The sequence below is a fragment of the Pelecanus crispus genome, chromosome 11 (genome assembly GCF_030463565.1).
Source record: "Pelecanus crispus isolate bPelCri1 chromosome 11, bPelCri1.pri, whole genome shotgun sequence".
NCBI classification, from domain to species: Eukaryota; Metazoa; Chordata; class Aves; order Pelecaniformes; family Pelecanidae; genus Pelecanus; species Pelecanus crispus.
In genome coordinates this window covers 14,368,856-14,382,884 of record NC_134653.1, presented here as the reverse complement: position 1 = coordinate 14,382,884, position 14,029 = coordinate 14,368,856, and the positions used below count along the sequence as shown (strand labels likewise).

The 14,029-nt window shown below is 42.1% G+C and overlaps 2 protein-coding genes across 2 annotated transcripts; one reads left to right on the top strand and one right to left on the bottom strand.

Annotated features, from left to right (window-relative positions):
• Positions 1-2,775: 2,775 nt before the first annotated feature.
• TMEM186 (transmembrane protein 186) lies at positions 2,776-5,701 on the bottom strand (the record flags this gene model as incomplete). Its single annotated transcript, XM_075718912.1, is given in 3 exon segments — positions 2,776-4,595; positions 5,568-5,603; positions 5,606-5,701. Coding segments are annotated over 3 exon segments (864 nt in total), but the record flags the coding sequence as incomplete, so codon positions are not given.
• Positions 5,702-5,722: 21 nt separating this feature from the next.
• On the top strand, positions 5,723-13,693 carry PMM2 (phosphomannomutase 2). Its single transcript, XM_075718464.1, has 8 exons — positions 5,723-5,791; positions 6,244-6,355; positions 7,346-7,422; positions 8,369-8,460; positions 9,184-9,283; positions 10,319-10,394; positions 11,560-11,675; positions 13,295-13,693. The coding sequence occupies exons 1-8, from the start codon at positions 5,723-5,725 to the stop codon at positions 13,397-13,399; spliced, it is 747 nt and encodes a 248-aa protein (XP_075574579.1). The 3' UTR covers positions 13,400-13,693.
• Positions 13,694-14,029: the final 336 nt, after the last annotated feature.

Sequence of the window (14,029 nt, the reverse complement as noted above, 5' to 3'; positions counted from 1 at the left end):
TTAATTCATGTCTTCTCTACTTACAAGTGTAAAGTCATAAACTAAGGTTTGTGTTCTGTCTGTAAACCTGTCCAAGGCAAGCTGCTCCATGCAAACTTGACCCAGGCAGAGCATTGGTACCGGTCACCAGCAGGTACATGCAGCTGTTCCACACCGTGCATTTGTAGAAGCTGTGGCCCTCCATCTTCTGGCTTGGGTCATATTAATTACAGAGTCCTCTCTACATTCATGGCCCTGGCTATTTGATTGTCTAAATATGACCTGATACAGTCTGTTTTCACCGGTAAGCCCAGCAGATTTACTCTTGCATCCAGAAGCAGCAATAAGTATGGCATAACACTTAAAGCTGCATGCCTGTCATACAGAAAGTGCCATTCTCTAATGGTAGCTGGAATAAAACAGGTGTTTCAAGGAAAGCTCTGCTTTCCACCACTGCCAAGTACAGTATTTTACAGAATAATTTCCAGCTTTATTCCCCTGAATACAGACGCCTGCCACACCAACTGGATCAGGATGCCATCAGCTACTCTATGCCCAGCCTACACATACTGCTTCAGAGGCACTAATGCACTCAGCCATGTGAGCAGCGCTGTAAGTGGAACTGAAGTACTTGTACTTGTTTTCCTTGTCCTGGATTTTAAAACTTTTGACTTCTCTTACAATCAGACTTGTACAGGGAAAACTATACCCTGAAGTATGTAATTTGACAAAGCTTAGAGAATCATGTGAAGTGTGTTATTTCCACCTCTGTCAGCAATCTAGAATGATTTGAGGTTATTTTACCATTTGCCCGTAACACACAATAGCCATTAATTTACCTGTTACAAGTTCTACATGAATACTTGAGGTATTTTGTAAAACTACAGCAGAATTGCTTGACCTGAGCCATTACCTGATGTCAGAGCCACTACAGTGAAGGCCTAGTCCTAACTGCACATTTGTAATGCAAAGTAATTCTATTTTTGTTCTAATAGTTAATTCTAAGTCATTGATACTTCAGAGATCTTCTAGAAAGCTACAGGATCAAAAAGTGTCAACAGCTTGTTAATTTGTTTCTCTTCAGAGAATTATTTTGGATATCTCTTTGCTGTGTACTTTGCTGTTTGCTTAAGGCTGACTTGAACTAGGTCTGGTGCCTTTTATTTCTTGGCTAGCAAGCATCTGGATTTTGCTTACTAAGTTTAACTTCCTGTTGCACACCAAAAGCCAGGGACCACAGTGGACTTTACAGTTACCCTGTTAGGATCTGACCACAATTTTTAAGTACATAATAAGAGACAGAGCAGTTAAAAGATTTACAGGTTTAATACAGCTACCAAATTGTGAAAGGTTTCTTACCTGCTCTGAGAAGTGTTATATCACGGTTTTCCCATTTTATCTTTGAGTGCTGGTATTGGGAAACTCAAGTACACTCACTTCTGCTAGCTGAAAAATAATGGGATTTCTGTAAACCTCTCTGCAGAAACCAGAATTCTGGTACCAGCTGGTCAGAACCTGAGCAAGTTTTTGAACAGAGGTTGTAGAAATCTGGGGGAAGGACTGGTGAATTGGTGTTCAACAAAACCTCATTGTCATTGCTGTCCTCCTAAGTGTATTGTCAGCAAGAGGAAAGTCAGAGAACTGCATCTGACAGCATTTTGGGAATTAGTTTGTTCAACATATCAGTGCAGTAGTTTTAGTAAATGTCTCTAGCAAGTCTTGTACTTTTACAGAAGCAAAGGTCCAGTAATTTGAAGTCTTACCACATCTTCAATTTTATTATGAATACTCTAGGTGTTTTTATAATTTTTACTGACACTCAGTAACTGTATAATTGTGTACAACATGTTGATGAAATCATGTTAGAGAATACATAGAAAGCACTGCAGCTGAAGCATATGAAGTTAATATTGTTTACAGCATACTGTGGACAGTGCCAAATAAATGTTTAAACAAATACTTAACTACACTTCATGGTGTAACTGTAACTGTACACAGATTCATAAAAAATGACATCTCATGTGTAATCAATATTCTTAAATAAAATATTTATAATTGAACTTCTCCGTGGCTTTTTATTTTATACCTAGTACATACCTAAAATGAATCATTAGTGCATATTAAATGTATTCTTAGGAAGATAAGCCTCCAGCAAGCATGCTGTATGCATACAGTCCACTGTATTTTACTGCCATGGTGCCAAGGAACATTTCTCTTTTCCTTTTGATACTGCTGTACCACACAGTATGAGCCAAAATTTAAAATAATGGAGCTCCCAGTAGGAAAAGTTCAGCACAAATAAATAGTAAATCAGGGTTACTCCGTGCACTTAAATGGTAATTTTACTTACCTGCATCTGCCGATCCACCAAGAGAGAGAGGTTTCAATACGTGTGAGGAAGAAACAGGGAAAAGAACACTCCAAATTTCTCTATTGGTGAGGGTCAGTTTATTTGCCATTTGTTTCAAATGAAGTAACAGCCAGAAGAGCAGTGTAAGGGGTTAACTTCCTTCTGACAATTCAAAAAGTTTTACATGTTACAAGTGCTCAAGTTTGATTCTTTCTCAGGTTTGAATCCTGCTCCTCATTCCTACTGAGGTTTTGGAAAAGGAAGAATCATTCTAATACCACAATATAAGACCACTGTCCTTCACAGACACAGGTGCCAAGGTGATAAACCCTGCAAGTTCAACAGAATACAAAGTACACTATTTGCAGTCTTAATTCAACATAGCTTTCAGGTGTCTTAAAAGGAAAAAGGAATTTTAGGTAAACCCAGACTGGGGGAGTAGGGAGTGGAAAGGGTACTTGGCACCAGAGCTTTTGATGGTAAAATATGCCCAATCAGTAAACACTTCAAGGGATACAGATGACTTGTTTCCCAGGCTATATGGTAATCTTCACAGAAGACTGCTTAATTCACATAGTCTAAGATAATTTTCGTAACATTTACTGAAGTTTTTGCCACTCAAGTGTTACAACATTGATTAAATGTCATTCATACATACAAAACAAACACAAATATATGCAAAGAAGGACAAGTAGTTCCAAATTTTCAGCTGATCATTAGGATCCAAACTGAACAAAGGATCACAGACTGTCGCTGTAATTCACAGCATCATGGTTTAGGTATGTTTTTCCTTTATTCCAATGGGAAAGCAATTTTTATGAGAGGCTCCTGAAATGCTGTCCCAGTCTTTGGCTTACCCTTATGGCTGAACCATCAGTGTGTCTTGCAACATGCACCCTTGTTTTGCCCAGTTATCTTCACATCCTGAAAGACCTTGCCAAGAGTCCCCCCACACCTAACACAGCATTATATGCCACTCTTTCCAGTTACCTCCATTTCATTAATGCATGAGCGTGTATCTGTCTGACATCCAGCATTATTCATCGTGTATATATGAGACAAGTTTTAATTTCAAGAGGCTTCCCAGTCAACCTAAAATTTGCTAAAAGAAACAATTAATTTAAAGCGAGGATGCCTCTGGCAGAGTTACTGCGTTTCACTTCAAGACTTTTTCCCATTTAAGAACAATCTAAGAGGCCAGCTGAAACAGGGTCAGCATCGGTAATCTGGCCTGCTACTGCACACGTTCCAAGTAGGACAGTTTAGACTTGGAACTGCTGGTGACAGTGCACTGTGCATATCGCTGTACCCAACACAGAAGAGACACTGCTCACACCTTAAACAAGCTGCAAAGACATTTAATCCAGTGGATTTTTCTTTACCATTTCTACTTTCTACGCTGAGTGCACTTACCAGCAGGCTTTGCACAGGAAAATGACAGAAGTATGTCAGTTTGGTAAACTAATTAAACTTTGCAGAAGAATAAGCACAATGAACATGCAACAAGAAAAATCACTTGAAATTAGCTGCTGTATCACTCAAGTTCTCCAAATATTTGAGTAAACTTTTGCCTGTCTACAATCTGGCCGAACTTAATCGTAAAATACAGAATATCTGTACTATTATACCGTTTGAACTGGAGAAGTAGCTCCCCCTTCCTATCTCCAACTTCATCCAACGTCATCACTGTCTCTATGGGACAGTAAATATCATTCCGTCTTCCCCAGAATGTCAAGTGGGCCACTTTGACAGTACGGCTGGTTTCATGTAAGAAGATTAATCCAATAATTCGTCTGAAAAAGTAGCTCATACCATACAACATTGCACCAGCAAAGAGCGCAATGCCAGTTGTATACAAGAGGATACTCTGAGAAACCTGGTCTTGCAGATAGAGGTAGTAGATGGGAGGCAGCATGACCACGGTGGTGGCAGTCTGTAACAGCTTTAGTCTGGACAGTACCCTGCAGTACTTGATCCCCGGAAACCTGTAGACCAGTTTGAACTCTTCTGGTTTCTCATCCACAGCCTTCTGTCGGACCACAGCAGCAGGGGCCGAATGGCACAGACACACAGATGGCTCTCGCTGTCTCCCAGGATTAACACCATTAACTCGCCAGTTTTGTGACTGCAAACACTCCCATGTACCAAAAAAATAGGATGGGCGAACATCTTCCTTTTTCCATGACTTTGTCCAGAGCTCATTTTGTAGACATCTCCCAAAAGACGGTGCCATGCAGACTTTAGTGCTAAGTCTCCAGAGCTTAGCCTATAAGGAAATATTCCCACAGGTCATCATTTGAGTCGTCCTTATAAATGAATCACATTTAGCTCAGCATCGGTTCCTTAGGCACCTGAAGACAGGATAAGCCTCCCCGCCCCAGCTCATTGTAACCTTGTACTTAACACTAGCGTTAGGTTAGGAAACTAGCATTCGCGCTTACACCCCTCCCTGCAGATGAAGAGGGGAAAATACTTTTGGTAACATAGCCGATACCAAAGTTAGCTTACCGAACGTAACCTTATGGCATCCCCTGCCTCTCTGGTTTTGAGCATCAAAGTGAAAACACAGGCACTACTGGTTGCTTCTAAGCAAAAAGGGTGAGAGAACCTGGGGCTGCTAGCCAGTGCAACAGTGAAATGTTAAATAACCACTTAAATAACAATGTTAGGGAAACAAAAAAGCGGACCGAGCACGATAAAGGGGAGGAGAGCATCAGTGACACTGAACGGGGGACTAGACATTAGGAACGTGCAGGATAACGGAAGATAAAAGGAAGACGGGGAATTTGGGTGCTGCCTCCGTGCTGTAACCCAGGCGCTGGCCCTGCTGCCCGCACAAGGACGCGTCGCTACGCAGGCGGCAGCGGCCGCCGCCCCGGCCCGCGGGACGCCGGCGCTCCAGACCCCGCCGCCGGCCGTGCCCCGCGGCGAGCACGGACGCTGCCTCGGCCGGCCCCCAGCCCTCCCGCCCGCGCCTCCACCCTGCCCGGCCCTCCTGCCAGCGCGGCGCTCCCGCGGCGGGCGGCCGGGCCCGCCCCGCCCCGCGGCCGGGCCCTCACCCTCACCAGGCCCCCTTCCCCGGGGCCGCTGCTCGGCCGCCTCCCGCCCCGCGGCCGGGCCCTCACCCCTCGCCCTCCCGGGGCCCCCTTCCCCGGGGCCGCACCGCTCGCGGCCCAGCCGCGCTGCCGGCGCCTCACGGGCGGCACGGCTCGCCCCGCCGCGCGCCCCCGCCCCTCACCATGGCGGCGGCTCCGCCGTCCCAGCGCGCGGCTGCGCCGCAAGGCCCCAGCGCCGCGCGAGGGCGGCGGGTGGGCGGCGCCCCCCCGCTTCCCGGCGTGCCCCGCGGCGGGGGCGCGCGGCCCCGGTTCCGCTTGGCCCGGCCGCCCGCCCGCCATGGCGCCGCCGCCGCCCGCCGCGCTCTGCCTCTTCGACGTGGACGGCACCCTCACCGCGCCGCGCCAGGCGAGCCCCGGGGGCGCCGGGAACGGGGCGCGGCCGCCGGCCCGCCCGGCTTTGCCCTGCCGGGGCGGCGTGCCCTGGCGCCGGGCGGCTGCGGGGCTGAGGCCCGGCTCTCCGCGGGCCGGGCTGCCAGCCCTCTGGGGCTCGTTCGTGCTGTCAGCCCGGGCCTTGGGCGGGGCGCGGTTCGGCTCTGAACCGGCGCCGGCTTTTATGGACGGGCTGGCGGCCCTTCGGGAACAGAACGCCTAAGCGCGTCGGGTTGTGCGTTCGTTTCCGTGGTGCTTGGCGTGCGAGCTTGCTATGCCGTCTAAAGCAGAAAAAAAGAAAAAAAAAATCCTCCCTTTCTCTTAAAGCTCTGTACGGCGTTGCTGTTTTTTAATAACTGTTGCGAAATAGGGATGCTGGTCCCATGATAAGAATACTGCCAAATCTAATTCTTTCATTTTCGGACCTAGAAAATCACAGCGGAGATGGCCGCGTTTCTGCAGAAGTTGCGTCAGAAGGTGAAAGTTGGAGTCGTGGGGGGTTCAGATTTTGAAAAGATTAAGGAGCAGCTTGGCGATGACGGTAAGGATGGCGCCTGATGCAGTCCTTTGCGCTGGATTGCAAGGAAGTGATTGCTTACGAGGAAGTTGTGAAGGTTAAATGTAGGTTGAACCCTATTCGTTCTCCTCCTTCCTTGCTGTGAACTGCTTTCCTGGTTTTGTTGTGTTACGCTCAATCTGTGAGAAGCTATTTTCAGACATGTAGAAACTGCAACGGGTGTTTGCATTTTACAGATGTCTCGGTATCTTATTAAGTTACTAATAGTGAAATCTTAACTTTGTGACGGTACCTTAGGAGGGCATTTTAACGTTGTCTTTTTAAAATGGAATTCTGTACCCTAACGTGCACCTGTGCACGCTGCTCGGATGTCTGGCTCATCCCTGAAGGATCTGATTTGGTTAACTGTGGGGTTACGATGCGGAGATGGACTCTTGCTTTAGTCTGTTGAGAGGCATTTCCTTTTCTGTATAAAAGACCATCTTTAATGGTCTTTACTTAATTGATGCCACTGATAGTGTTCTGTACTGCCCAAATAACTCAGAATTTATTTGGCTTACAAGTGGTCTCCAGTAAGCCATATCATCTTGCATTGTAGTAAGAGTCTCGCAACTCTTGGACATCTACTGCAGATTAGTAACATTGACAAAACAAACCTAAAATAGTAGTATTTGATTTGCTCTCTAGGCAGGCTGTGTGCCAGTTTTTGGTAATATTTGAGATGTTCAGTCACTTCCTTACATGTAATGCAAAGAGACACATTTGCAGGAGAGGAAGAGCCTTTAAGCAAAAATACAGGTAACTTAACTGAAAGGTTTCATGTCATTTGAAGTGTGCGTTAATCTTGGAGAGAAATGAGAGTGGTTTTGATCTTGTGCTCAATGTTATGCTGCTGAATCTTTCATGGTTTATGACCTAATGTTTGTTGTATTTTAACCTATTTAATGTGTAAGACAATTTTACGTTAAACATACAGGGGAAATGCTAAGTTACTGTCTTTTTGTTTGGTTGTAGTGGTTGAAAAATTTGACTACGTTTTTCCAGAAAATGGTCTTGTAGCCTACAAAGATGGGAAATTCTTGAGCAAGCAGGTAAATGTGAAATTTCCAGTAACGTGAAAGAGAAATTTTCTAAACAAGATTTTGCTTTGTTGCCACAGTGCAGTCTTCTATCATCACCCCTCTAACTCAGGCCAAAATTGCTGCTATTTTCATGTGTTACTTCTGTAACAGATCATTCATTTGGCACTCTGATTCATGTAATGACAATTTGCACCTTAAGCTTTGTTCTTTGGGGTATTCTCAAAACCAAAAGCTGTTGGAGTCTGGAGTGTCTGATCGAATAAGAATAGTGAAAATCCTGGAACAGCCTTTCCCTCAGCTTATCCATAGGAAATGTGGCCAAGCCCTCTGCTCCTGGAGGTCCTGTGGAATATGCTGATGTCCGTTGGGCCTTAGTGTTCAGGAAGTTTCTTGTAGATCTCTTGTAGCTGCTTTGTAGTATTAATTCAGAGTGCATGTTCTAATATGTTGGATAAGTCAGAAGGTAAATACTTTAATATAAACGTACATCTGGTTCTAGATACCCTAATCACTTTCATCGGTTCAATATAAGTAATGGAGATTAAAAATTTAAAAGAGATCCTGGTTGAAATTGCTGACTTGAGCAGCTGTTTCCAGTTTACTGCAGTAACGACCTCCATTTCTTCACACTTGGCTACAGTAGACATTAACTGCAACTTTTTGTTTCGGTCTGCTGTCTTTGGCCCATGCTGTTTCCTTCTAAAGCAAGTAGTAGTAGGGAGTACATTAAATGAGAGTTTGGTGTTATGGTTTAAAAAAACCAAACTAAACAAAAAGAAAAATGAGAGCCTTTAGTTAGTACCGTGTGGGCATCAACTGAGAGTTAGTTATTGAAGGCATGTTTCTTTGTGCTGTTAACCGTGCATGGTTGTCCAATGTCTGTATTTCCCATGTGACTTGTTTTTAGAATCTTGAATTCTGGACCCTTGGTTGAATGTTATATTTATTTTGTTAGAACATTCAGGGTCACCTGGGCGAGGACATACTTCAAGATCTTATCAACTACTGCCTGAGTTATATTGCGAAGATTAAACTGCCAAAGAAAAGGTATGTGCATACACACGTCTCAGTGTCACCATATTCTCCATGTTAGAGTGTTGAGCATCAATATGTAAAGCAGGCTGCCCAGCAAAAAATGAGTAATTTGTGTTTCAGGAACACTGGATACATTAAACAGAGCTCAATCCATGCATAAAGACAAGGTCCCAACCGGAGCACAGGATTTGAAATAGTGATGGAGCATTTTCATTTAAGAGGGAAGGAAGTTCAGTTTGGAAGTAGGAGTATTTCCTTCACATGTTTGGAATTCAGCAGCATAATGTTTTAGAAGTGTGCAGTAAGATCAGTTCTGTGTGACATGTGAGGGTGCAGCTGCTCAAGACATTAATACATACCGTATGTGAGGCTAGCTAGAAATGCTGCCAAGACTGCTCTAAATTTTGCCACTTCACCCCAAAACTGACAGACTGGCCTGTAAGGGTCTGAGAATTGGGTTGACAGGATGCTCCAGTCATACTTTGAAAACAAAATCATACTTTTAAAAGTCAGTAAGGATGATGTTGAGGTTGCCAGATTTCAATAAAAGTCCAAAAGACTCCTTGATGCTAGAGGTATTGGTTCTTACAGGTTGTTTTTTATGCATACAATGAGAGGCTGAAGGAGACATCTGATTCCCATTGTCTTCAGAATTAAATGGAAGTTCTTTGTGATATTCAGTATTTTGAGCAATTTTTCACCTGTTTTCTGTCTCGTTAATAATTTCTTTTTCAGGGGCACTTTTATTGAGTTCCGAAATGGGATGTTAAATGTGTCCCCCATTGGAAGAAGCTGCAGCCAGGAAGAACGAATTGAGTTCTATGAACTTGATAAAGTGAGTTACAACGCTTGAAAAATATTCAACTCTTCTGGAAGAGGCAGTTATGGCCAGGTTATGATTTTTAAAAAGCTTTTATACATTTGCTTTTTTTTTTTTTTTTTTTTTTTTTCATTTTAATCCTTTCCATGTGGTTTAACTAACTTCTTAGTTCAGACTTAGGAAATATACAATAGTTTTTTTGTGCAGTTGTTAACAATATTTACTTGCAGAAGGGGTGGTTTTGGCTCATGTTTCTTTTAACCCTGTACCCAGAGTAGCAACCATCCTACCTCTACTGTGTGTAGGGGTTCCTGAAAAACCCTGTCATAGGCAAAACCATACTTAGCTGGTGTGCTCCTTAGTATGCCAGCCTATATCCATTCAAATCAGTAAAACTGTTAACTTTTCTTGTCACCTCTTTAAAGCAGAATTTAAAAGCTGAGGTCAAACTATTCACCGTTTATTTTCCTTTGTACACAGCTAAATGTGTGAGGCTGAAATGAATCTGAGCCATGATATCAGAGTGCTGTTCCCTGCTACACCATAACAACTGTTTCTGACCCGATACTAAAACTGAAATCTATTTCCTCAAAAGCAGCCTTTGCCTGTGACTCAGTTAATGGACGCTGAAAGATATCTAAGCCCAAGGCATTCTGTAAATACCCTTTCTGGAGTATATGACATCTGAAGATTAGTACCAGTTTTGAGACTCTTCCTATGTCTCAGTCTCCCTATTTATAAAATTGAATTTTACTGGGAGTTGAAGCATACTTCCATAGTATTCTAAGATTGTCAGATGGAAAAGCACATATCACAGCATGCACGTGAAGTTTTGCTCTCATTTTTTTACAAGTTGGTAACAGATTGAAGTGGAAGTAGTCTCAGCATGCTTTTAGTAGTAACAAAATATAGCTATATCACAGTAGTCCTGGTACTCAGACCTTTGGATATTTTTGGGGTGGTTTTTTGGGTTATCTTTTTATTGATGAATTAACACAGTATGTAACTGATGTTTGGTTTTGTTTTGGGTTTGGTTTTTTTTTTTAACAGAAGGAACGTATAAGAGAGAAATTTGTAGCTGATTTACGAAGAGAATTTGCAGGAAAAGGCCTCACATTTTCTATAGGTATCACATTTAAAATAATTTCATTTAAAACATCATTTAATTTAAATTTCACTTAAATCATATCCTCTTACGGGTATGACATATCCTGTCTCATCTGTGTGACAGTTACCTCTCTGGGGGTGGTTGCAGGCATTGCATGCACGACTAAGCCTCTTTTTCCTCTTTGGCTTTCATTTGGTACGTTTTAATTGAAATCCATCAACAAAGAGAACTTCATTGCTTGTCATCAGTTCATTGTCTTTTAATGTCAGTTGTGTGACTGATTCTGCTCATTTTGAAACATATTACATGCTTCTGATTAGTCAGAGTTGTTTCTGCAAATCGGTTTTGATCGGAAATACTACATCAGTACTGTTCCAGTAGCCTTTGGTTCTTCAGTTCTGTAGCTGCATTGTGTAGGAGGAAGGAGGAGAAAAAATCCAAAAGCAAGTGCAAGGTTAAAGAGAAAAGTGATAATAAGGGGGAATTAATTTTCCATGCATTTTTTTTTCTTTTTTTCCCCTCTCCCCCAATATATTGCCACATTATTATTTTTCAGAATTATAAAAAAGTATGGTTGCCATTAAAGCTGTGGTATTGAAACACTAAGGCAGAAATGAACTGCCAGTATAGTTCTCCTAAAGCATGTTGTAAATACGTTTTTGACACCCACTTCAACTGGGAATCACGCTTTTATGTATCGGTAAAGTCCAAGAATTTGGAACTGGAACAGTTGTTGTCCTGTTAGGTTGTGTTAAAAAAGGCTGATTTCCTCCTTTTTCTATTCTGAAAGCTTTAGAAAGTCTTTTGCGTAAGACTTTATGGCTGTACATACACCGATGGCTGTAGTCATTTGTGTAGTTTAAAAGTAAAAAGATTAGATGTAAATTTTAAAAAAAGGTTCAGTTTGTTTGAGAGCAGTCAGTGTTTGGGAACATGGGAAGACTTTCATATTTGTTTAATGGGTAAACAATAGTCTGTAACTCACAACTGTGATAACTGATACCCTATAAAACACTTTCTGTACTTGTAAGACTTAACTAGAGGGTCTCATAACATTTCTGTGACTTCTGCAAAGCTCCCTCTACCAAAAATCTTACCCAGCTTAGTTCTTCCTCACTTAGTCTCCCCTCAGAAATGCGTTCTTGTAATAAAACAAAATTTGTGTGGTTCATGTCTATCCTAGGAGGCCAGATAAGCTTCGATGTCTTCCCAGATGGCTGGGATAAGAGGTACTGCTTAGGAATCATTGCCAATGATGGATACAAGACTATTTATTTCTTTGGAGATAAGACTATGCCAGTGAGTATATTGTTCTTGCATATACATTTCAGAGCTTCTATTTTAAACCACAAGCACTGTAGGTTCTACCTAATTGCCTTATACCTGATGAGAATTGAAGTCAGAATATAAATGTGAATGCGTGTCCATGTTTAACTGGCTGTGCATTACTTGTCAGCATAATGCTGGGAGATGGATAGCTGGGAGCAGGGATTTTTCTTCTGTTTCCTGAAGTGAACACAGTGTTCTTGACAGACTTAATACTGGAATATGTTTTTAAATTGAACTTCTGTAATTATGTTAAAAATCTAGGTGACATGGCTATATAGAACTCATTATCCTGTTTCATTACTGTAGATAGATGATGCTTGTTGGTTGATTATTAAACTTATTTATTTTCCGTTGAATTTAATACTGTTCCTTTGCTAACCACTCTGTCTACACACTGAGGAAATGAAATTACGTATAATCCCTGTCCCTTGTTATTGGGGAGAGCTAAGCAACTCTGCAGGGTAATTCAGACGCTTTTGAAAATGCTGAGCGGAGACCTGACTAGAGCTAGCGAGGGCAACGGCAAGCACAAGGACGTGGATGAAACTAAGGCTGGCTGAACATGGCCCAGGGACAGTAGCAGGCTAAGTTTTGTAAGAAAAGGCTTAGTTTTACAAGAACTTACAGTTTTGTAACTATAAGCTACAAAGAACTTTATAGTTTTATAAACTTAAAAATGCCAAGTTCTATAAGAAAAAGACAAGATTTAGATGAAAGGGGTTTTTTTTTCCCCCCCTTGACACCAGCTGCAAAAGTAATCATCACCTGTCCTTCTGGTATAGAGTTTATGGACAGTTGATTTTAAACCCTGTAGTTGGCAGTGCAGCATTTTCAGAGTTTTGAAGTAGCAGGAGTTGCTGCTGACTCACTGGAAAGCAGCGTGGCAAACAGCAAACAAAAATTAGGTACTGCTTCCTGTAGTGCACGAAGCTGTGGCTTTCAGGGATCTCTGCTCATGCAGGTGGCAGTGCCTTTTTCCCTGAGCCAGCTGTGGAAGGCTCTTTCATCACTCTCCTGTGATTAGAAGTCGGTTACAAATGTTACATCAGACCAGTAGCTAGCAAAGCCAAAATACTAGTGCAATAGTGAAGGATCAACACTCTTAATGATTTAACTAAAAGGAAAGGAAACCAGATTAGAAGGAAGAGAATAATGGAAAAAAGTTACAAATGCCATATGCTGGTATAGTGTTCTGTAACAAGCTTTACACCTTAATATTAACAAGTAAGCAATTTTAAAGAGTCAATACTGGGTTGCTATACCAAACTAAAAACACGGTTGAAGTTATAGAGAGTTTACTCTTTCATTACCAATGCTGACGTGCAGGTCAGGAAGTTCTCACACAAGCGTTTGTGGTGTTCAGCAGAAGTTTCAGCACATGTGTGCTATAAACACATTATGCAAAATCTTAAAATAGTGGTTTGCAGGTTTTTTTTAGCTTTCTGGAAGACATCTCAGACATTAATATGTTATGCCCCTTCTTTCCATAATTCCCTTTATGATGTGTCCCTTTTCCACCCCAAGACTGTGACTACATTAAGTTAAATAAAATGAAATCCTCTTGTTCTGTCTTCCTCTTCTGTTTTCAGGGAGGGAATGACTACGAAATTTTCACAGACTCCAGAACAGAAGGCCACAGCGTCACATCCCCGCAGGATACAAGAAGAATCTGTGAAGAGCTGTTTTTTAAATAAGAGACTTTTAGAATCCACACTTACCAAACGGTTCAGGCAGCCTAATAACTCAAAACATCTTCCTTCATTCTGTATTGTTTTTTGTAATTTGTCATGAATAGCAAGTGCTTTGCAGGTCATTAATGAACCTTGCTGACTGGTAGAATACAGCAGAGCTCATTTAGCACCATCCTTTCACTGTTTCCATTCAGACAAATACTTTGTTTTCTTTTTGGTTGGTTGTAGGTTTTGGGTTGGATTTTTTGTTGTCGTTTTTTTAAATCATCAGTAAACTTTCTTAGCTAATTAATTACGGGGGGGGGGGGGGGGGGGGCGGGAAATAATCTGCCTATAGTTGATTTATGGTCTCAAAATTGGCCTGCAAGGCTTTATCCCTCACTTTTATTTCAAAGCTGCTATTTAAAAGATGAATGTTTTAGAGGTTTTTTTAAACTACTACCTTGTGGTATAAAGGTACAAATTATAGGACAGTTGGGATTTTCCTGTTTAAAACTGTAAGCTAATTAAAGAGACTGTTTTTATTTCTTTCTGGGGGTGGGAAGGTAGAACTGAGCCAGAAGTCCCTGATCTCATGGTCAGAAGGTGCATCAAGTCTACCACCACTGGAAAGGCTGGACCAACTGGTGCTAA